Source organism: Pezoporus flaviventris, unplaced genomic scaffold (genome assembly GCF_033815535.1).
Source record: "Pezoporus flaviventris isolate CSIRO_AGI_PZ_B2104156 unplaced genomic scaffold, CSIRO_AGI_Pfla_v1 ptg000054l, whole genome shotgun sequence".
Lineage (NCBI taxonomy): Eukaryota > Metazoa > Chordata > Aves > Psittaciformes > Psittacidae > Pezoporus > Pezoporus flaviventris.
In genome coordinates, this window is record NW_026892602.1 from 4246030 (window position 1) to 4270032 (window position 24003).

A 24003-nucleotide genomic window follows, 5' to 3' on the forward strand; every position below is an offset into this window, starting at 1 on the left:
CAAGAGTTCTGCCTCACAGGCAGCACTAATGCTCGTAGCCTGGCCCCAAGTACTGTCTGCTGCTCACAGCTCAGTCCAGAGCATCACCTGGCTCAGCCAGTGCCTGACACAGCAACAGCGGGGGTGGCTTTCAGAGGCACAAAGAACATCCTGACTATGGAAACAATCCACTTGGAGCTTCCTCTGGAGCTCCAAAAGGCTATTCCCCATCTTCCCCCTCCAAGCTGAACTGGACTTTCTTATGGATATCACTTTTAAGTCATTGGTTTTGTGGGGGTCTTTATTTAAAAACAAATGCACAGCGTCGTGGGAGGGCTGCACCCAGATCTGACACATGGTAACTTCCCAGTCCAAAGGTGAAGCACTGGTAAAAGCAGCATGAGGGGACAGGTCAGAGCAAATGTAGGTAAATACCTGCCCCAAGGTAAAGAGTGGAATTAAGGGTGTGTTCTCCAAGCAAGATAAAGCTCTTCACTGCTCTGTAGCCAAGGCCTAGTGCTGGGCTGCTTGCCTTGGGATCGGCTTGGCCACAGTGCAGAGGTGAGCATGGCTGAGGACATGTGCCATGGCCTGGTCACCCCATGCACTGGGTGACACAGCCTGGCTGGTGAAGCTGCAGGGAGGGACGGAAACAAGGAAGGAATACCTGTGCTGGAACACTGGGCTCAGTGAGAGCCTCGGTCATTTGCTACGTCTTGTAGCCGCCTTAGCAGAGCAGTGTGATTCTCCTGGCAGATGCGCTTGGCTGGTGCTTCAGTTCCATCTTCCAAGAGAATGCCTCTCTTCTTTGTTGGAGTTTCTCCAGTTCTAACCATGCTGTTAATTTCCTTTAGCCTCTGGAGGGAGAAGGGGGGGAAAAAGTAGAATTAATCTCTCATTATTGTGACTACCTGAATATAAGGTGAACTTGTTTTAATTGCATTACAGTGGGGTCACATATGCTTCATTTCTGGAGATCTACACTGCAAAACGTGCTTCCTTTGACAGACCAACCTTCTTAATCACTGTCCTGTTCTCTCCATTACCAGAGTATGCTCCTGTCTTACTCAAGGAAGTTTGTTGTTCCAACACATAGAATCATAGAATAGTTAGGGTTGGAAAGGACTTTAGGATCATCTAGTTCCAACCCTCCTGCCATGGGCGCAGGGATGCGTCACTCTAGACCATGTTATCCAAGCCTCTGTCCAGCCTGGCCTTGAACAGTGACAGGGATGGAGTGCTGACAGGCCTTCCACCCATAGTTATGTTATCTTATATCATAGGTACATGATCTCTATGAAGACTGAAGATGCTTCCCAGGGAAGATTTCTGCTTCGTTTGTGGTACCCAGGGATGATAGGACTCAGCCTATTACACATTCCCTTGGTAAATCCTCTCGTGGTAAGAGCTGGGGGACTTTTTCCCCACTAGGCAGGCAAGAGGATAGGACTGTACTTGGTGTTCTCTTTGGACAGTCTCCACACCAAGGAACCCATCTGAAAGCAAAGGCTACCGTCACTGGCCTCCTGAGTCTTTCTTGTGTTGCAGTACAAAGAGTAACTTTAAAAAAATACACGGTACTCACGGGCACCTGATTGCTTTACAACTTCTTAGATGCCTGAATGGGCAGTCAGAAGAGGGTCAGATGAGAAAGCATGTGTTACACCATGTAAACAGAAGGGTGCACGGCACAACCTTCTCCAGTTTCACTACCACAAAGAAAAGGTAGAATTAAGGATTTACAGAAGCAAATGAAGACCCTTTGGCCTCACCTTCGATGGGCTGCTGCTGAAGTAGTAGAAGATTTTCTCTTGAGGAGAGAGCGCGGACTCATTTTTGTGCGGTGAGATGTACACGGGATATTTCTGGGACAGCTGCACACGGCGAGGGGAGCCCAACCGCACAAACGGGTAGGGCGAGAGCGGAGGGGAGTCGGTCTGCAGAGAGAGGGAAAAGGACACTGCAAAGCACAGCTTCTGTGAGGTGGTCACTTTCAGCGCTGTTCAGTTTTTCCCACTGCTGTCACACTGTACATATTTAGAACAGACCTAAGCTGTGCCAAGTGATTTGGCCAGATTGGTGGCTTTGGGGGTTTTGATTTACTTTTCTAATGCTGTCTGAGGCTGGCAGCTGACACTGTTCAGTGCTGTCTACTGCATACAGGAGGAAACAGCCAACAGGGGCTGACAGTCCTTGGTGTGTTAGCAGCAGAGTGTGTCCTTCAGGTGAACTGATGTCATAAAAATACAATCCCTGGAGTTTGCTTGCAGTGGAGTTAACTAAGAGCACTTCACTGCAGGTACAGTAAAAAAAAATCTCGTAACAGCTGAAAAGCACAGAATTTACTTACTGCATTTGAGGTGTACTTCAGGGCAAATTCTTTGATCTGCTCGATATAGATGTTGTTATAGAACTGTATGAGGTCCCCTCGCTCCTCCTCCTCAGTGTCGCTGTTGGCCCCAGTCAGCCGGGTTGGGGTTGGGGGGGCACTGCTGGGGTGTGGGACAGGCAGGGTGCTGCTGGATCGCATCACGGGGCTGGAGTCTCTGCTGCCTGCAATGAGGAGCAGCTCTTGAGCTCAGCCACATCCCCTTCACCCACTCCAGTCACCTTCACCCTGGTGTTCAGCCCTGTACAGCCACTGCCTTCCCCACCCCTAAATCACAGCATAGCGGCCCTGAATCCAGTCTTGTCAGCATCAGCAATGCTGATGTGATTCCCTTAGCAGCTTCCCTTAAAGAGAAGCAGTATCAGCCCCGTAAGAGAGCAGTGTGGTGCTGAGGACATGTACACAAACACATTTGATTTCTAACTTCTTACTGGATAAACAAGTGGCTCTTCTGTATAAGCTCAGTCCCATTACAATACTAGCAGAGCTACAACTCCACATTTGTGCTGCACTTTTAACAGTAGTTCTTTCTTGTTGAAAACTGGCACCATTTCAAGTTGGGAACAGTATGCTTTTTTTTAGCTCATAGTACCTTGAAAACTGGTGGTAGGAATATACAGTATTACTTCATTAGCTTTTCTTTATAAAGTTTAACTCAAGGAAAATACGTGGGTTTGAATGTCAAGGAAAAGCCTCTGCAGAGCTATGAGATGTGCTGTGGGTGCCTGGTTTGTCCTTGTCTCTGGAGACAGCCAGCTGCTACAAAAGAAACTACTGCAGCTCCATGACTGTGGTAAGTAAAAGAGTACCTGTGAGTACACGCTAGCACGGATTTTCTTCCTTTCTTCAAAGGGGTGTTCTCTGTACAGACTGAGCTCAAAGAGCTCAGGCCAGCCACTGTGGTAAACTCTACAGGGAAGCGTGTGTGGTGATGGATTCCAAACTGTCAAAGTGATGTAACACTAACCCTGAGTTACAGCAACTCGTACACGGTATCAATATATTCCTCAATTGTGTCCAAATTTAGCAAAGAAGAACTGTCTGGGATTGAGTGACATAAAATCCAACTCTTACTTTATACACACAGTTTTGGAAATGGAATTAAACCTAAACTTCTAGACTTCGGAATCACTCACTTCTTTCCTTATTCCTCTCTTTACTTCTGTCTGTAGGTGAGTTCTGCTGGCTGCTGCTGTCGCTGCTCCCAGAGCGGTGTCGACATCTCCTGCCCTTTATCAGTACACTCCGATATACCTGTAGGGAGAAGGAGGAGCACAGCAAAGGCAGGATGGTCAAGTAGGAAGCTAGTTCTCAGGAAACAACTGCCTGCATGATACATGGGCTTTTTAGAAACTCATTATGGTATTGCATTGGTGCTTACGGGGGAAAAGACAACCTCCTGAGAGGAGTGTATCCAAAAGGCACTGCCCTCTGCAATTTTAAGTGAAGCTATTTTCTATTTTAGGTTTAGTCTAGCATGAAAAGCTTTCAGTAGTGCAGGATTTTGGATCAACTGCTGTCTGGTAGGAATGGCTCACAGTCTGCATTCATTGAATGCTCTTCCTTCAGAAAGAGATCCATTCCTAAAATAGACCCAAGGCATTTAATAAACCATGCTGTTTAATATGAACTGTACTTACATGACTCTTGGCTTGTGGTTGTGTCCGATAGCAGCGCATAATATTCTGAAAGGATCTGTCCTCCTTGGTCACCTATAAGAAGGACAGAAAAGGTTAATGGTTTTTCTGTGGGTGTTTTTAGTAGTTTGGGGGTTGTTCTCTGTGATGTTTGGTTGGTTTGGGGTTTTTCGGTTTTTGTTTTGGTTAGTTTGGTGGTTTGGGTATTTTTTAGGAATTGTAATGTTTGGAACATTAAGTCCTAGGAAAGTATTTTGTTTGTTTGGATTTTTTATTCACACCTTACCTTAGCCATTATGTAGATGGCACACATCAACAGCTGATCCAGGTGTCTGTCCATCATGATTTCAGGGGAGTGTACCAAGGAATACTCAAAACAGGTCCAGATCTTTTTCCTCAGCTCATCGGTTACATCGAGCTTGACACAAAGATCTCTCAGGCGAACGCTAGCTAAATGGTACACCTGTGGAAAGGGAGACAAAAACAGTAAATCTTTTTTCTTTTTTTTTGCTTAAAAGAAACAGATGTTCTCAGTTCTGGAATTGAATCTAAGAAAACATTTGTTTTAAGCTTAAAATCTGAGTTGTCCCAAGCACAGGAGGGGCAGTGTACAGCCTACATCAACTGCTGTGTATTTGATAAAACATAGTGTCTAAAAGGTCAATTTCTTTCTTTTCCAGAGCCTTAAAGAAAAAGGACACCTTCAAGTACCTCCTGGATGAGTACGGAATCTACCTCACAACTGTGGTCTGAGAATCCACTCCTTTGCTAGTGAGAAGTTGCCTGCATAAGAAAACTACTCTCCAGCTATGTGTATGGATAGAAAAAAAGTACAGATTAACATTGAAATGGAATATTCCCTTAGTAGTAGTAGTAGTAATTACATATTTTAAAAATCACTGAAGACTTGACAAAATACTAACTAAGCAAAGCATGAAGTGGACAGAAAATTACCTTTCTAAAGAAGAGTGAAAGCGAGCTCATCTTCCGTGGTCTGATGGACGTGGCAGTGGCAAAGGGCTGGGTTTGTCTTTGCTCTCCAGGAGAGATCTGCTGCACAGTGACCTGGCTGGGCAACTGCAGCGTAGCCCCTGTCACCTGGGTGTTCAAGGTACCTGTAAGCGCCTGGGCACTGAGGGGCTGAATGGAGCCAGGAACAGCCTGAGCCTGGGTACCCACATTTACCTGGACTGGGAAGAAAGTTATTCCTCCGCTTTCATTGGCGATACCTATAATTTAAGGAAAAGAGTCTGAAGTAACAGGAAGTTCTGGGTGTGTAGGTGTTTCTGGATGGTTATGGATTTGTTGTGGGGTGTTTGGTTTTTTTGGGGTTGTTTTATTTAAATTTTATTTTTAAATTCAATATTTTATAAGCAACTAATTTTATTAGTTGCTTATAGAATAATTGTTATATATATATTGTTAATAATAATAATTGTTATAAATAAAGTTGCTTTATAATAATAAGCAACTAATTTTATTAGTTGCTTATAACTATATATTTAGTACATTATATATGAAATTGTTTCATCAAAATACTTTTGACATTTCGTCATAAGAAGACTAGAAGATAATGAAATTGAACCAAGTTTTTTTATACTAATTCAACCTCCATCCCTTGCCAGTTCAGGAAGGCAGGCTGGCTGAAATAACTCAGTTCTAGAAGGAATGCTAGCAGTGAGAACATCCTTGTATACATGTTCTGTCTCTAACTTCTGCTCATCTATTCAAACAATTTTTCTGCAATTAGGAATCCTTTTTCTCCACCGGTGTACTATTCCCCCCTTCTCCTTACTGTGTACTAATACTCTGATGGGAGCAAGTCCAAGTAATGCTATGGTAGCTTTTCTCTCACCTTGTACTGGTATTGTCACTGTTTGCCCATTGTTGGCGGTTACAGTAGCAGTTGCCACTGTAACCAGTGTCTGGCCAGGCACTGGGGTTACTGACATCGCTTCAGGATTCATGTTCTGCACAGGCACCGTATTCACCACAGGCTGTTGGGAAACTCTCACTGGAGTGCTGCTCTCAGAGGTATTATCGTTATCAGCAAACAGCCTTCTCCTTGTAGGATTGGCTGTAGGAGAGCTGTATCTGTCATACAGGGTGGTCGAAGGGGATGAAACGCCTGTGCGTTAAGAAACAACAAACACACACACACACACACACATATATTTAACTCCTGTTGTATAATCCCATATTATACAAATACATGACAGAAATCTAAGGAGTACCAAAACATGTCATGCCCAGCAATTCATGTCTTTGTTTGTGCCCTACAGATTGCTTTTAGAGATGACTTCATCTCAAATAATACTGTTTCATATTTTTCTAAGCTCATGCGTTATGTTTTATTTTTCAGAGACAAGTTTGAGACTTCACATAACTAAATATGTAAGTGGAGCTTTGATTGTGGTGTAACAGTAAAGCAAAACTGTTCAAGTGCTAGCAATAAGGATGTAAGCATATATACTTTGAGACCGCATCTGGAGTATTGTGTCCAGTTCTGGGCCCCTCAGTTCAAGAAGGACAGGGAGCTGCTGGAGAGAGTCCAGCACAGGGCAACGAAGATGATTAAGGGAGTGGAGCATCTCCCTTATGAGGAAAGACTGAGGGAGCTGGGTCTCTATAGTTTGGAGAAGAGGAGACTGAGGGGTGACCTTATCAGTGTCTATAAATATATAAAGGGGGAGTGTCACGAGGACGGAGCCAGGCTCTACTCAGTGGCAAACAATGATAGGACAAGGGGTAATGGGTACAAACTGGAACACAAGAGGTTCCACTTAAACTTGAGAAGAAACTTCTTCTCAGTGAGGGTGACGGAACACTGGAACAGGCTGCCCAGGGAGGTTGTGGAGTCTCCTTCCCTGGAGACATTCAAAACCCGCCTGGACGCATTCCTGTGTAACATTATCTAGGTGTTCCTGCTCCGGCAGGGGGATTGGACTAGATGATCTTTCGAGGTCCCTTCCAATCTCTAACATACTGTGATACTGTGATACTGTGATACTTAAGTATTACTTAACACATACGTATGTATGCAGATATACATGCTGTTCATATACATAGCTTTCTGAAAACAGCATTTTGTTCATGCTGAACTTAATGAATGCATCACATATCTATATGAGCTGAATTAGAAATGCCATGTATAATGTATTTGTAATTAACTATACCTTGACATTAAAGCAGATTCCTTGCTGTACACTACTTACTTAGATGAAAAATTAAAGCCATGGTTTAAGAAGTGCAAGTATACTATACTTTCAAAAGCCTTACCTTTCCCTAGTCCTCCAGTTTCAGCACGGACCTCATTTATTCGTCTGGGTGTCAACGGAGAACCCACAACACTGTTCCCAGCAGATCTCTCAAAATAGTGAGGTGGCATTACCTACAATATTCATACTGTTAGTAGAGTGTCTCTACCACACAGTGACTACGTAACACATTTTTAAAAGCTTCTATACTACAGATTCTGAAAAGCAAAACTGCATGGAAAAAAAAAAAAATGCTGGAGAACTTACCCTCAGCCTAACTAAAACTTTGTAGCCATTGTCCTACTTGGGAAGATACAGTACTGAAACAATCTTTCTGTGACTAGGCTTAAAACTCTACTTTTTACCATGCTTCCTCTTGTTTAGTAACCTCTTCAAGCACAAGTGACTGGTCCAGACCTTGCCTCCTTGGCCATTTTGTTCCCTGTTCCTGCTACACTGTGCGAATACTGGGTGATAATAACCTTGGCTGCATTTCTCCGTTTTGGCCATCTCTGTAGTGCTGTACATGAACAAACCAGAGCACACTACAGTTCTGTGTCCTCAGCACTGAGCACCTCATAGTTTGAAACTAAGATTTGGACATGTAGAGCCTCTTCTTCAGGGTATAACATTCCCTCTCTACTATCCTGTCTGAGTGGGAAAACTACGTAACACATGGAAAGAAGCATTTACCTCTTCACAAGTAGGAACCCTGTTTTCATTATCTCTGATTCTGTCCCACACTATGGATTCTTGTTTCCAGGCCATGCTTTCCAAGATCTGCTCCTCAATATGATTGAGGTGTTTTACTACTTCCCGACAAAGGCCATCCTCTGCTCTGATGAAAACCTCAATTACCTGCAAGGTGGATAATTATGATCAATGTAATATATACGTTTTATGCATTTTTTCTTGCAGAAAGATAGAACTCCTGATTTTCAAGGAAGAGGAGACTCTTAGAAACATTAACACTGCATCACTATGACTCAAGGAGATGCTAGCTTACACTTTTATCAGAAGACAGTTGTATCTTTCTAAACAAACACTTCAAGCACTATTGCAGAATCATTGCAACAGTAGCTTATGATACAAGGACAATCCAGCAATTACTATACGGATACATGGATATTGCTGCTGTGTTAAACTGCTAACACTGTGTTAACTGTTAAATGTACAAAACTCCAGACTACCTGCAGAGTGTCAGACACTTGTGTAATATTTTTTCATTATGGGACAAGGCAAAGCTGAGCATGAGGAGTTAGTGTGTACATTAACATGACTTACTCATGACTGGATAAGCGTTTCTAGCTATCAAACACTTTACCTTGTAAAAATGATACACTGGAATGTCAAATATTTCAGGGATGAATGGGAAGTTTCCAGGTGGCTTGTATGTGAAGGTAATGATCTCAAGGCAACATGCCAGCAGCGATCTATGAAACACATCCTGCTCCAGTATTGCCTGCAAGAGGATTGCAAATTTTAATGCTTAATTTACAGTGTAACTATAAAATACAAAAATACTTTCTATTCTTCTTCAGCAGTGAGATTATCAAGCTTACTGAAAGAGATCGTATTTGATAAGAGACAGAACAGACTCCAAAATGAGGCATCTTCAGTCATTAAAAATACCATGTATCTTTGTGTTTACACACACAAATGATTGTGCAGTTTTCTCCCATTACTTCAGAGATTTACGCTCATTCAGCATTTCAGATATTTAACCTCATTTTACAGAGCTGTATACTGTGCTCTACACTTGGTTTTCTCTTCTGTAGGTCCAACTTTAGAAATGAGGTACCATTTCTTTAGTTTGCCTTACAGATAAGTCAGTGTCTCCCAGTCTCTTCCTCTCTTGCTCAATGATAGACTCCAAGACCTTGTAGTATAGCACCTCAGCACGACGAAAATGCTTACTGGCAACATCTGCAGGAATTTTAAGTAGAAACAGTACTGAGAAATGCAATAAAAGAATTACATTCTATATCTTAAGCTACAGAGATACAACTATTTAGTAGTCTGAGTTGATTTCTGTGCTGCTGTGGCTACACTACTTTCAGGACTAAACCAGTTAATTTAAAGATAACTTAGGAATCCCTCTCCTGTGCTGGCACTGACTCCTGAATGCAGAATAACTTTTTACTGAACTCAGATTTTGATGATGACACCATCTATAAGAACAATCCCTAACATTGCTCTAATCTACATATTTCAAGCTAAGAAATATGTTGGAAAGTATATTTAAATGAATCCAACTTGCTGTAGGGTTTGTAAAGACTACAATTAATTACTGTCACAGAAATCCATGCCACCACAATTATCCTTATATTTGATCAAGAAGGTGCTCCCCTTAACAGTGCTTTTCATTTCTTCTGTTGAACTGAAAGTATCATCAAATTCCAGTGATTTAAGCTAATGCTGATGATAAATTTGCATGCAGGGTTGAAATTTGTCAAGTCTCAATACAGGAAAAGACAAAAATAACAGAGAAGACACTTGTGCTAAAGCATAACCTGTAAGGTAGTTACAAGAGATTAGTGTACTCACTTACAGGCATTTTAATTCTTATCTGTATAAGTAAAATGTTTCCCACCTTTGGAAAAATTACTGAATTCTCCTTCAGCCTGCGTGCTCTGGCAGTATACTTCATGCATTTCTTTTACTCTGTTGGCAATAGATTGAGAAGGATCTCTGGAACATGACCTGAAAATAAAAACAAGGTTAACATACTATTCCTGCTAAGAAAAAAACAACCAATAAACAACAACCAAACAAACCCAAACCTATAATTATTTTTACAATATGATGAAAGTTTGAAACTGTAAATATCTTGCAGAACAATATGAATACACCCATAGGTGCCCTAACTGCATTTGTCCTGTAAAAGGGCCACAGCATATTATTATTATTACTGTATATGCATGCTTTGTTGTAAATATACATATCTTTTGTTGATGCGGGACAAATATTTAAACATTTTCCACATGATATAAAAATTGATTTTTAATATATTGTACCTGAAGCAATAGTTTATCTACATGAAGAATAAATTTTATGTTGCATCTCCTACAGAGGGAAGCCATTTGTTAGGTGGTGAGATTTGCTAAGTAGGAAGAAGAAAAATCTTGACATTTTGTATTAGTAGTTTGTTGTTAGAGACACTCAGAACTGCTGGGTTTTAAACATGGTATGTTTTTACAGCCATCAGTCCCTTAAGGACAAGTGTATCTAAATAAAGAGAACAATGTCCTTGATATTTAAATATCTCTCTAGGTCCTATTTTACTCCGAAACCTTTCAAGACTGACTCACAGTTCAAATCCCACTGTTCAGCATTAACATTTGCTATTAAAACTAAACTTTTTTAAAGAATAGGTTTGTTTGGTAGCTAAACATTAAACTTACCTGAGTATTTGCTCCAGATTTTCACTGGGGGCATTTTTCAGCCCTGCCAGCATTGTGTGAAGGCGGCTTAAGCTGTATGTTGCCATTGAAACAGGTGTCACATATGGGTTGCTCTCTTTAATATATTTGCGGCCAGTTAGCGGAGTTGTAATCCTGAGTGATTTGGACTAAAAAGACAAAAAACTAAGCATATAACTGTGCACTGCCAGAAAACTTAAGACACAGGCCATAACCACAGAAGTGGCAGTCTGCATAATTCTTATCCTGTGTTAGGATATATGCCTGGGAAAAATGGTTGAGTATCAAACAGCCCAAACTAGTGATGTCTCAGAAAAGAGCCCCCAGTGACAGGTGTGTCTGTATCGAGCAGTACTATATAAAGGTGAACAGGGAGGATGTGACTTCACACTGAAATCCAAGTACTGGGTGGGAACTGAAAAAACAAGGCCAATCAAAAAACCCTAAACACCCAGCAGTCCCCTCCTACCCTGAGTAAGGAAGGCAGGTGTAGCTCATAGGTAAAGTGTACTGAGCCAGGGTTTCCTTTCAGCAGGTTTAATGCTTAACATGAACAGTCCTCCCAATTAGCATTTTAATTCATTTGCATCACGTCAAGCCATCACATCAAAACTATTTAACATCAAGGATGTTCCTTCAATGCAAACCCAATGCATCTTCTAATTATCTAACCACACAATCACTTAACCAAGAGATATTTTCCTTTTTTTAATAAATGCATTACATTTTGCCATCTTTTTAGCATGAAGTCTAGCTCCCAATGCTCCTCATGTTTTTCCTCCACATTCGTAAGTGTGGTTTATTTCTGCCTCCACACCCTGTCAGAAACATGGCTCCCCCAGCCCCACCCTGGACACTCAAAGCACGCAACAGCCTAAGCACTGCAGCCGCAAGCTGCTGTGTTGTACAGGCCACCCTGTGTCAGCACTACAGAAACCTACATGAGTCTGGCATGCAGTGCAACTTGGTGGTTGACTTTTTCTTATGATAGATCAGCAGCGAAGAATTAGCTATTTGCATTATTTTTGCCGATATGGTTACTCGGACCTTTTCTCACCAGAATATTGAAAGCCATTAAGTAGCTCTCCCTCTGGAAAAAAGATAACATACCTATTTAGTGACCTAGGCTGTTTCACCCTTTTGCTCTAATTGTGCTAATACAGCTTACATCCTTCTTTATGTGCCTGTCTTGTCTCCTTCCTCCTTTAAGAGAATTTTTCCATCTTTCAAAACATTCTGATATTCTGTTTCCATAGGTATATGTGTCTGCATTCTGCATTCAAAGCCAATGCCTGTTTTTCAGAAGCTGCTCTAGTCACATGGAGGCTCTGGTAATATTATAGGTCTTCTTCACTTTATTGTTCTGAAATACATAGTGTTCTTTATCCTCCCAAAGACCATATTCTGTGCTACTTCATTACTCATATATAAAGACGTATCTGTGTATCACACTTGTAGGCAAGTGAGGTGAAAACCATTCCCTAAGGCTGAGAACGATGTAACAGTTACACCTGAAGGACATTTGTCAAAAGAAAACATCACTTTGCATGTGTTAAGCAACTCCGCATATGAGACAGAGATCTGAAAGAAGGGGAAGCTACACAAACAAGTACAGAGAGCCCCAACAGCTGCAAGACAATTCAGGACTGATGAACACCTGTGGAGAATTGTCCCTCCTATTGTGCTTGAAAATCTTCACCTAAAGGTCTACCTAAACATCCCACTTTAGATAATTACCTAAATATTCTCTATAGTGGATTTTATCAAAGCAAGCCCAAATGCATGGAGAAATCCTGTCCAAACCCCCCCAAAGTAAACACTATTTCTGATCAATTACAAAATCTAACTCATCTTAAACAATAAATACAGTAATTTTTCTAGCTGCTTCTTGTGATGACAGACTAACTCATTTTATTCTCCATATAAAACCAGCAGCACAAACCATGTGATACTCACCCTGTCAAAGTGCTGCTGCAAGTTATGCTTCACTTGTACTCTTTCAGCTGTTTCCGTTCCTGAAGCTGTATTTAAGCACCTTGTGAGAGTTCCAATTTCTTCATCTGCGTCCTCCCCAAGAAATATTCGCTCATCAAGATTTCCTACTGACAGAACATACTCCTCATAGGCCTTGTTGATGGCTTTGCTACAGCAGGAAGGAAAAGACAGATACAAACCCCATTTTATTTAGACAGTATTTGGTCACCTGCTTACTGATCAAACACAGTTCCAGCCTCCTGAAGTCTACTTCAGGACTTCCTTTAACCCTGACTTGAGCATTGTAGCTCTTTTAAAGTCTACAATATCTTCAACATGACAGTGACAAGGACATTATTTTCCCATTAGATCTGATGGCTTTCCAGTCAGTATAGCTCCAGGTGGAACATAATAAAATACTGAGAGCTTATATTTGTCCTGAAACTCCTCAAAACTTACACAGCAGCACAAAATCAAAAACTACGCTTAATATTTTCATACTATTTAAAAGAAAGTAAGTCTTACTCACAGACATCTCTAAGTTTATAAAGAAAAAAATGCCACCAAACCCATTTTTTCCCTCTCACTTGTCACTCAATGTGCTCCCACTGAGTTCTATACAAAAAAAAAAAGTATGGAAACATAGAAAATGAAGAACAAAAGAAGAAATCAAGTAATAGCATCCTGAAGAACCATTCCTCTTTCAAACAGGCCTGTAATGATGCACAAATATTCATTCATATGCAAGTCAACTAGTTGCTACTACTGCTGTTGAGACACAGATCATCCTGCAAATGCAATGTGCTACTGCACAGGGATACTGATGCAAGCCAAACCACAAATCCAATGACTCACAAGCTATCCCCGAAGTTCCCAGGATCAAGAAATCCAGTCAGATTTTCATCTTTTCCTTTCAAAAGCTGTAAGACAATGAAAAAAAGGATGGACGTTTCAGTGCCTAAAAATGTTCTGAATGATCTGAAATTTTTCTACATCACAAATTTACTGGCCAACCTTTTTGTCAAAAAGTTTCCGAATATATGGCTTCCAAAAATGTTCCTTTATGCCTTTTGCTTCTAAAACTAATCCGTAATGTAATGAACACAGTTCTTCAATGATGCAGGGAGGATCAGATGATACCTTATAATCCTTACTGTGAAAGTCTTCAGGTAGACCTACAATTAAGAATACTGTATTATTTAATTCTGCAAATCCATAGCCTGTTTCCTTATTAAATTCTATGCTGTGTAGTCTACACAGTGTGAAATTAAAATAAGCAAATTAATTCCCTTGAAAGGATTATTATTATATAACGCCCACTTAATTTGATATAGTTGTCAAAAATCAATTTTGAGTCATAGATTTAAAAAAATTAGATACTGAGTGATAAAAATTAAATATGTCAGTTCTAATAGCAAGTTAATCAAACACTTGTGAACTGCAATATTTAGTCAAATAAATTTGAGATAATGGTCCCAGTTCACATCCAAACCACTATAAAGCAAATGCAAATACGGTACAGCACTGAAACTGAACTCTAAGTCTGGAAAGAATTACATAAGAAATTCAGTGGGAACTTCTCACCAGTCATCTGCAGTTGCGTTTATCAAATCAACCTACATTTCCATTCTCTTCAGAACAAGAGCAGTAGCAATCCAGAAACGAGAAACACACTGTCACTCTCATTTTTTAGCACTGGGTCTTCCCCAACTGCTGCCTCACAGGAACTCTCCAGTCTGACTGTCCCCAGCAATCCTGTGCCACTACGTGCTCTTTCACTGACACCAAAATGTCATTAACTGGCATTTTTTACTTGGGAACTCCCTTCAATGGTTATTGACATAGTAAACTAAGAACTTACTATATTATTAACAGAATTCAGCAGTCTGTTATGCTACAGGAATAGAAATCTGTATAGCCAGATGCAGAAAATCTTAATTCCCACATATTTCAAATCAATATTGTTAGATTTTCTCTACCACATAGATTCATACTCATCTCAGTAGCCTTAAACGTTGTTGGAGACATTAGATAAAGACAGGTTTTTTTTCAACATACCGTTAAAATTAGGATTCAGAAGTTCTTTACGGTTTGGACACTGGAGAGCATTTCCATACACTAGATCCAATGCACATAACAAGAGATGGTACGAATTGACCAAGTCATCACTGATCATAGGAAAATTACCTTCAATATTAGAAAGACATAAACCATTAATTAAAATTAGCATAGATTTAAAACTTTTTTAACCAAGAAACTGTTGATATTTTTATTATAATCAATAACAAGAGTCTTGGAAACACAGGCTTTGCTGACTGTAAACATCTGGATAGAAATGCACGTAGTAAAGCAGACACAAACTTGATAAAATGCAGCAAAGAGAATAGTGAAACACTTTTGTTTTCAGGAACTGCAGCAATTGTGTAGAAACTCAAATACATAGTTTTGAAAACAAACCTCCCCAGAATATTGATAAATGTGATATTGCAGACTCCTTCGCTCACGGTAATCTGGTAATTAAGTGCATAAATAACTTGAAGCAGCATGAACTGTATCATGCAACTGCCTCAAGGGAGAAAAAATTGTTACCTAAACAAGGCCCAGTCTGGCAGTGCTACGTCCTTCAGCAGATTCTTACTTTATCTGCCTGAAGGAGAATCTTGGTCTAAAAGTGTATGACAGGGAGAAATGTGCTATGACTGAGACTTGCCTTTTCCCCAATTTTGCACTGTGTACAGCGCTGCAAAGAACTTTAACTTTTGTCAGGCTACACCCTCATGTCCAGATATGCTAGAACAAGTGCTGCCCCTCCTTCAATTTCTCCCATTCTCCAGCATGAATCTATATTTCACTCAAAGTCATGAGATTATTTCTCTTTACCAACCTGTTTTCTTTACAAGATTTTGGTGGGGGTATACTCATCATAAACAGTAATAAATTTAACTTAATTTCTCTTGTGCTTTATGAAACAGTTAAAATGTATATCTCTCATCTGGTTTACAATGTAGCTTTGTTTCATATAACTCTAAAGTGTTTTTTATTTATTATTTTCCTGTAGAAAAGAATCCTTGTAACCTCTTCACTGTCTTACCACCTTTCCAAAGGTTATATGCAGATTCATTACTCTCTACCAAACTCATTTAGGTTTATGATATTCCTTTAGAGCAATGGCCACAGCTAAAAACAGGATTAAAACAAACTGTACCATGAATTAATGCCATAAATCACAAACCCATGAATTTATATGTACAGCATGACTTTCTATCACTCTTTCAACACTAATAACTTTTCTACTCTTTCCCCTCACCCCCTAGGTATGATCCAAACCACTTAGTTGAGCCCACTATGAACAGGTTTAAATCCTTGAAGAAATCTATCATATTGTAATAAACTCACTTAGAACACATTAAAATGTATATATGATTAAAGAATTTTTCTAATTTACTGTTACTTTTCAACCAGTAACATAGCAGCTTGTTCGAATTTATATTCAAATTTTCAATTCCATGCTTGTAAAAAAAATAAAAATTAAAAAAAATAATTTCAATGCAGATAATTGGAACTATTTAAAATAATGAAGTCTACATGAAATTTGAATTAAATGTACACATTTTTCAGTTATTTCCAAGTCATGAAAGGTTCAAAACAAAACAATGGAAGTCCTAAATACAATAGCAAAATTTAATCTATAAAAATCTTAAAGTAACTCACATAACACAGGTTCACTTTCATAACCATTAAGTCTAGCATGGCAATCATCACTGTCAGTACAAAATCTAATTTTACAGTACCAGTAGTTTCATAAAAATAATTAGTGACATTTCAAACAGCTTTCTTCCACTCCCCTCCACAACCTAGTGCCAAATAATAAAACAGCTAAAGTACTGCTAACCAAACCTGCTATTTTACTTCGCAGAGTACACCAGACGTACGAATGAGACCTGCACTTTCTGCATCTGAGAAAGTGAGCACAATGATCTTCAGGCTTGCAGCAATATCACAGAGACAAGCCTGAACTTGCCACTGATGTGCGGTTGCCATGATAAGCATTACTGCCAACCACAGCGAACAAACCAGGAATGCTTAATGCCTTAAATGGTTGACATCTGGCTTCCATTTTTGTGCTGCCACATTTTAATAAATTTACCACTAGTCACTTACTAATTTTAAAGTCTGTAATTACTGTAAATTTCCCTTCTTCATGCAAAATTTAATTGGATATGTTATCAAGATGGCATTCTCTACAATGTTAATTTGTATGCCTGAAACTGCTCACTAATTAACATGTAGTTAGTTGGTTATCTTGTTACTCAAACATATCAGCCAATAATTTACCAATAACAAGATGCTTGAAGACCCTTTGCACCTTGTCAACTCTCCAATCAACCCAAAGAAATGGGGATTTTATAGAAGGGAAAAGCAAAATCTGTGAGTTTTCAGACTGACCTACTTATTCTCTCAGCTGCCTAACTGTGCTGAAGAAGTGAAGTCCTGACTGACTGGAAATAGAGTACAGTACTAACTCTCCTCTGGACTCAGTGGATATGAATGGGTATTTCATACTACTGGAGAGAGCTACTCTGGATGAAAAGAAAAAAAAAAAAGGAAAATCATGCTGTATTTCAGGGTTTCAAGCAACACACCTCTTCAGGAAAAATCTCTCTTCCCCAGTAAAACAGAATTTGCAGCCTATTGGAAAAAGGCATCTCCTATGTAAGATAGTGTTCAGTACACTCGTGCAATACCACACGATATCTGTACAAAGATGTGATGTTGGGGTCTGATAGTATTATCAGTAACTTTTCCACAAAGGAGCTGCTAGCACCCTCTGCAATGTGGCACAGTGTAGAAAGAAAGGTTAATCTGTGTTGAACAAATAATATTATTATTTGCAGATAATGCAGTATTATGTCAGCCAGCTCTGTCCTATCCTCAAAATCAGCCAATTACGGAAATCACAGCACACTGCAAGGATATTAGCACCGATTCCCTTTTAAACTGGAAAAAAGCCACCCTACCACATACCTCAAACCCAAACCCAAATTCCTTTTATCCTTTTCTTTGTAGAAATTAAGCTATCAGTTTTCTTCTACTAGAAGTTATCTTATAAAAAATATAAAGTGTCTCTGGAAATTTATCAATGGACGTGAATGTACAAAGACTTTCTTTCATTGAGGAATACAAATCTTGTCTTTATTTCCCTCAAAACACTATCTTACACAGAATTCCCAGTGAACACTCATCCATGCAGTATGTGAATAAAGCTCCAGGTATGCAGAAGCTCTTTTTAAGATGCACATTCTATGAGGAAAGACTTCATACTATATGTGATATGACTAAACAACTTAAGCCTAAAATAGGACTTAATCCTGTTTCTTCCTGAGGCTTTTTCTCCCACCAGTCATTACCGAGGAAAAACTGGTGAAATCTGCTGCTATTCTTATTAGCTTTAAAACTGTTTTTACAATAAAGGTTATATATATATTACAATGTATTGTTTGTTCATCACATTATTTCTACATAGTATCTAGAAGCATATTAACAGAGGATCCCCTTAAGTGTTCCAAAGGATTCTGAGTCCCCAAGACAGTTGTTTATATATATACTGCTATGTCTAAATGCAAGGGAAAATCACCCTTGCCAGACAGGCATATGCAGACGTATTTAGTAATGCATATGTTTATTTGATACAGTTGCCACATGCTCATTTTTTAAAAAAGGCAGGGAGACAAAAAAGCTATTAAAAGAGTAAGAATGCTCTCTGTGATACTAGCATGAAGTATTCACACCCAGAATTGTATGATGAATTTATAGTAAGTTATAGGAAAAAAAAAATCCAGTATGTGCAGCATCCCAGCAAACATAAATACACACCTTATGCTAATTACAACACCACCTAAATATGAATTAACTAAAATTCTAAGCTATCTTTTTCCCTTGGAATTACAGCATAGATCTCCACAACACTGGAAACTTTGTAAAATACTCCACATAAAAGCTACTAAACTATTTGGATGTATAACTCACTTGTAGTGTGGTAAAATATACAGCTGGGGAAATTAAGACAGAATACATTCTGTCTTCAGGCTGTTCTATGAAGGCCCTTTCTCCATTTCTGAATTCAGAAATGCCTGCACCTAATTCAGCGTTTAAGGACTCATATAAAGCAATAAATAACAAACTAGATTTGTTATATTTAATCCCTTTCAAATCTCTTACCTTTTGCATGAACAAACAGCAACCAACAAAACTGGAAAACTTCTGTCACAGTACATGGTTGTCGTCTTTTGGGGAAAAATACAGCAAGAAGACAGCCAATAAGCTCAACGAATTAAGACAGATAGAACATCATACAACATTCAATCATTCTAAAAGAAAATTAAGCTTCACTGCAGTGCGGCCAAAATCTTACACCCTTCCCACAAAACCTGACTAAAGTTAATAAAGTAAGCTGTGAATAGGTTTAGTACAGACACAAGTGGAACCCCAGTCAGCCTGCATGTAATGACCCAAATGTCACTACGACAGATCAACAGAGCAGATTCCAATAAAACCAGGCCAAGACCTAATCATTGTAAAGAAAATCATTGTAAATTTAATGTTACACATGGCTGGCCTAAATGTTTTAAGGCAAAATTGTGATCTTATTTCCAAAGAACAGATAAATATCCTAATTTAAAAACTACAGAAAACATTTTTTCTGCTTTTTCACACAACAAATGGTACACAGAGTCAACTGAAATATTTTGAGAGCCGGAGCTGAAATTCCTTCTTCAAAAGCATTCTGAACAATATAAGCAGGTATATGTTCTTGGAGGAACACATTACACAGTGTGTTGATGTTAATACACTTGTCACAGGCAAAACTTTCAGAACTATGTGGTCACAAGAATATCATCTCTGTACTAACAAAGCATTTTGTAAAGGGTTTTATACAGTATACAGAGTTTTGAAATACATTAAATGATTATCAGAACCAAGTTCCTCTGCCGGTCTTTGTTTAAGACTCCTTCATAAATGAAATGTTTTGTACCTCTTGAAGATTTGTTATTTCTTAATAATGCCACATACACCATACTAGACTTCCTATTTCACACTTATGGCTAGCAAGTTTGCTTTGTGTTCTTGGTAACATAAAAATCTTGACAAAGTAATCAACTAATCCTAATTTTTTTATTCCACTTCCCCCACCACAACTGGAACCTGTGCTCAAGTATTTACCACATGGATTTAAAAACAAACAAAAACTCCTCCCCTAGCACAAATTTTTATGGCTTCATGGCGTTCCTTGTTTCCATGTAACAGGTTACTGGAATTGCTACTTCATATACTGCAGCTCATCTCCAGAACAGCAAAGCATTAGAGCAGCAAAGGCGGCATTAGAGATATGTTGTGTCTAATATTGTGTTTAATGTTCACTGTGAAATAGGCATGTCAGCCTCAAAACCAAGTAGTCTTTATCACATTTTCTCTGTAAGACTGTATTTAGTATTAAATTCTTTCATTCAGGCAAAATCAATTAATGGTGAGGAGATTCTTTTCAATTTCTCCAGTGTTTTATTCAGCCTTAATCTTTTATTTTTTTTAATTTAGTCACTCCAGCAGGTTTTGTAAAGAATGGTTTAAATGTCAAAATTAACATATGCTTCACCCAAAAATTAGTAAGCAACATCTTCCAGCTTAATCTTCAAGATTACTTCATGACTTACCATCCAAGCTAGCCACTAGAGGGGTTTACTCTTCCAATTATAGAACAGTATAAACTGTATATTTTAATGAAAATGCACTCAAAATACAACCAAAAACCCCAGGCAATTTCATTACATTTTTGCTCTATTCTGCTCTAAAATCAGTCTAGAAATAACAGGAACATACCTCTGTTTTCTCCCTCTCTGTTGACGAGGTTGATCTTCTTGAGGATATCTGAAAATGTCCTGAAAAATGGGCTCATATTTCTTAAAAATGACAGCAGAAACAGTGAAGTTTCTCTCTAATCTCTCAGTTCGTTCTCTGAATTGGGCAGGGAGATTTGCCATGTCTTCCCATTTTTTCATCTTGTTAAAAAACTCGATTAAGCTGAAAACACCAAACAGATTAAATCTGAAAGTTCTGGGCTATTTTTGCAGAAATATACTGTTCGCTTTCTAACAAAATTGCAATTTCTACTTCCTAAAGTACCTGCAATCATGATAACGTACTCAGAGCCCGTCCTTCACCCATAAACATGACAGCTCACAAAATATTTTTAGATCTTCACTTGATTACTATGTTAAATATGTTTCACAGTTCTGTTTTTTCCTCACAAAGACACAATCAGCTACAACAGTCACATTACTCTAAAAGCAGATTTCTTTCATTTTTCTGAAAATTTATTAACTTGAATAGAACAAACTCTTAGTTCTACAATGCTGAGAAGATTCTACAAAGTATGAAAACCCCTTGAGTTTCAGCACATTTCACTTCATAAATTTGGCTTTTATTTATTTTTCAGTCCTTTATCTATCCCCACTTATTTCGGAGTTACTAATCTTTGACAGCCCATGTCACAGAAATAATTTATCCACATTAAATTCCTGAATTTCTAATTTTTTATGAAAAAGAAACATTTCTGTATTATGTAAATCAACAGCAAAGCTCCAACAGTAAAGGAGATGGGGAGCAAGACTGCATAAGAAGATTCTTTTTTAGTTTTTATCCAATCTGCTAAATTGTTACAATACACTCAGACTGCTAATAAATACAGCAAATAGTTTCAGGAACATTTTACTCAGTGCTTTATGGACATAAACATTTGATGGCAATTTTAGCAGATTCTGACATCACTTTGGTTTCATAAAGCAAGAACATGTAAAAAGTGAAGTCTTCTTCCAAAAAGTATTTTCACAGCCAATTAGAGACGGTTTCTCATGTGAGAAGTTCACACTTTGCACACTCTTCCAAAACAGACTATTTTTCAAAGAAAGGCTTCTTTCACCTTTAAGAAAGAGAAGTAAATCTCTGATTTTGAAACCAGTGTTTTTACAACATAGTAACAACCAAATGGAATTGTTCTACTTCCATGGCAATGATCTGATAACACAAAGACTCCAGCGATACAAATTCTATCTTTAAAAGCAGGAAACAAGACAGATGTTTAGCATTTGTTCTCAATTTCTAGATTTCACAAGCTGATAAGCAGTCTTTGAGATCTTGTACGTGTTTAAAAATGAGAAAAAAGTTACCTTTGTTCTGAACAGCGCAGAATTCTGGTTAAAGATACGTAATTTCCCTCAGCTGTCCCTTTGCTCACTGTGGGAACTGCTTTTCTGCAAGCCACGTACAAGGCACACGCTAGCCAGTGCAGATCATTGCCCTGTGAATTAAACCATCAAGCATTTAAAAGACTTCATTGCAAAGAAAAACATCCTCTTCAGCTATGCACCCAACATAAGGAAAAAGGACAGGACCGTGTCCTACATGAATGAAGTTCAAGCAGTGACAATGTTGAGCTGCTGTTTTAAAGTTGAGCTACTCTGTGATTTTAGCTACAACAAAACTAAACTGATACTTAACACTGAACTATGTCAAACCTAAAACTGCAGTTACTAGTTACCTGTATAAATGTCACTCTTGATCCAAAGTTAACAAAATCCTTTTACTGTGGCTCTTTTCCTGTCATAACATTCTGTACGGCCTTGTGTTAAAAAAAATATACACAACAGCTACAGTTCCTTACAATCAGAACATTCTTCCCTGAACAGACAGTAGGAACAGAAAATCACAGTTTCAATTTATTTTTTTTTCTGTATTGCACAACATAACTGTTACTCGACCTGTACTTCAAGGCAGAAATTAATTCCAGTTAAAACTTTTTAAATCTTATGCTCTCTCTTCGATTAAAACCCAATGTTTTAATTGGAGAAGGCCAGTGAAAAAGAGGGCGTGTGGGCACAGAACACTGAATTCGATGCTGTGGGTTTCTTAAGCCTACATGGTATCCCGGGGCCAGATGACCACACACTTTAGAGACGAACACAAATGCTCCTCCTGAGCTTTCCAGCCCGTTTCCGATGGTTACAGGCAGCGTGTAACAGAGGCGCTTTCAGGCCACAACACTTCATTTCCTTCCTCCACACAGCTACAGGCACTGATGGTTCACCACCCACTCACTCTCCGCCCGTGCGGAGCTTCGTGTAGCTCTGCGTTGAGAGCTGCCGGCTCATGGGATGGGGAACCCTGAAGAATTCCAGATGATTCCAGAATTTAATTGTAACAGCCGCCTTGATTTTGAAAAACCCAGCCGGTAACAAGCATCTCCCGATCGCAGCGGGTGCGCCACTTTGCGTTACCGTTTTAAGGAGCCGGCACGGGGCCGTGTGTCACGTTCACAGAACCAAATCTACTTAACAGCGCTGAAAGCAGCTACGTGGGCAACTGAACAGCTACTGACAAGCGTTCACTGAGACAACTAAAGTGCGCTTGTAAGCGGGCAGCCGCAAGACCCCAGCGATAGGATCGCTTTTAACACCTTTTCACTGCAGTGACTCAGGATCAGTTATTTTCCCACTTGCAGAGCCAGAGACCGCCGCTGTGCGGCTCCACCGCAACTCCTGGCCGCAGCCGCCCCTGCGAGTCACAGCTGGGGCCGGGAGCTGGGCAGCTGCGCTCCCCGGCGGGCGGGCACCGCAATCGCGAGAAGCGGCGTCCCTCAGCGGCGCTTCCCGCCGCTCAGGAGCCACCTCCCTGCCGTCCAGGGGCTCAGGGCCGGGCCGAACCCGCGCTGCGGCACAGGGGGCGGAACGCGCCCGCGCTCGGCTGCGGGGTAACGCCCCGACGGCGCCTCAAAAGGGACAGTGTGAGGGAGAGGCCACCACGCCTCGAGGGCCGTCCCCTTCCCTCCCCCCCACTTAACTCTCTCCCTCCCGCTGGGCTACCCGCCCAGCGCCGGCTGCCTCCGTGCTGCCCCCACGGCCTGGCGCGCCTCACCTCCAGGGTGTAGTTGCGCTTCATGCTCTGGTAGCTGAGCCAGGCCTCGGAGCTGGCGCGCTCGTCCATGTTGAGGCTGCTGCACAGCTCCTCGTAGCGCTGCCGGGTGTCCCCCTCCTCAGCCGGCGGGGAGGGGGCTGCGACCCCCCCGACCCCCTGCTCGCCATCCTCCTCCTCCTCGCCCGGCATGCCGCGCCCCGGCGCTAGGGGGCAGCGCTGCCTCGCCGCACACTGCGCCTGCGCCGCCGCCCCTCAGGGTCGCGACGCGCATTCGAATCCAAACACCCCGGCGCCGGGCCCCGCCCCCACCGTCTAACGCGGCCGCTCATTGGGCGGCGGGAGGACACAGGGCCCGTCACCGCCCTCAGTGTACGCAGGCG

The 24003-nt window shown here is 40.3% G+C and overlaps 1 protein-coding gene across 3 annotated transcripts; it reads right to left on the reverse strand.

Annotated features, from left to right (window-relative positions):
- RBL2 (RB transcriptional corepressor like 2) lies at positions 1-23960 on the reverse strand. 3 transcript variants are annotated; one of them, XM_061469042.1, is made up of 23 exons: positions 23624-23959; positions 21880-22010; positions 20534-20734; positions 18878-18942; positions 14717-14845; positions 13673-13833; positions 13514-13578; positions 12641-12827; positions 10667-10833; positions 9856-9965; positions 9085-9188; positions 8587-8724; positions 7956-8120; positions 7285-7396; positions 5861-6133; positions 5191-5234; positions 4960-5103; positions 4292-4468; positions 4009-4080; positions 3505-3622; positions 2330-2532; positions 1752-1916; positions 1-836 (listed from the first exon to the last, which is right to left on the reverse strand). In XM_061469042.1, the coding sequence occupies exons 1-23, from the start codon at positions 23810-23812 to the stop codon at positions 666-668; spliced, it is 3291 nt and encodes a 1096-aa protein (XP_061325026.1). In that variant the 5' UTR covers positions 23813-23959; the 3' UTR covers positions 1-665. The 3 variants fall into 3 exon arrangements, with proteins under 3 accessions (XP_061325026.1, XP_061325025.1, XP_061325027.1); XM_061469041.1 differs by having other exon boundaries at positions 4960-5234; positions 23624-23960; XM_061469043.1 differs by lacking the exons at positions 14717-14845; positions 18878-18942; positions 20534-20734; positions 21880-22010; positions 23624-23959 and adding an exon at positions 14243-14514 and having other exon boundaries at positions 4960-5234.
- Between the last annotated feature and the right edge of the window lie 43 nt (positions 23961-24003).

Excerpts from the sequence above, each read along its gene's own strand:
- RBL2 (XM_061469041.1), bottom strand. The coding sequence starts at position 23,812 with ATGCCGGGCGAGGAGGAGGAGGATGGCGAGCAGGGGGTCGGGGGGGTC. Across the intron at positions 10,834-12,640 it reads TGCAGCAGCACTTTGACAGG|TCCAAATCACTCAGGATTAC; the intron begins GTGAGTATCACA and ends TTGTCTTTTTAG. Across the intron at positions 7,397-7,955 it reads GGGTTCCTACTTGTGAAGAG|GTAATGCCACCTCACTATTT; the intron begins GTAAATGCTTCT and ends TGAATATTGTAG.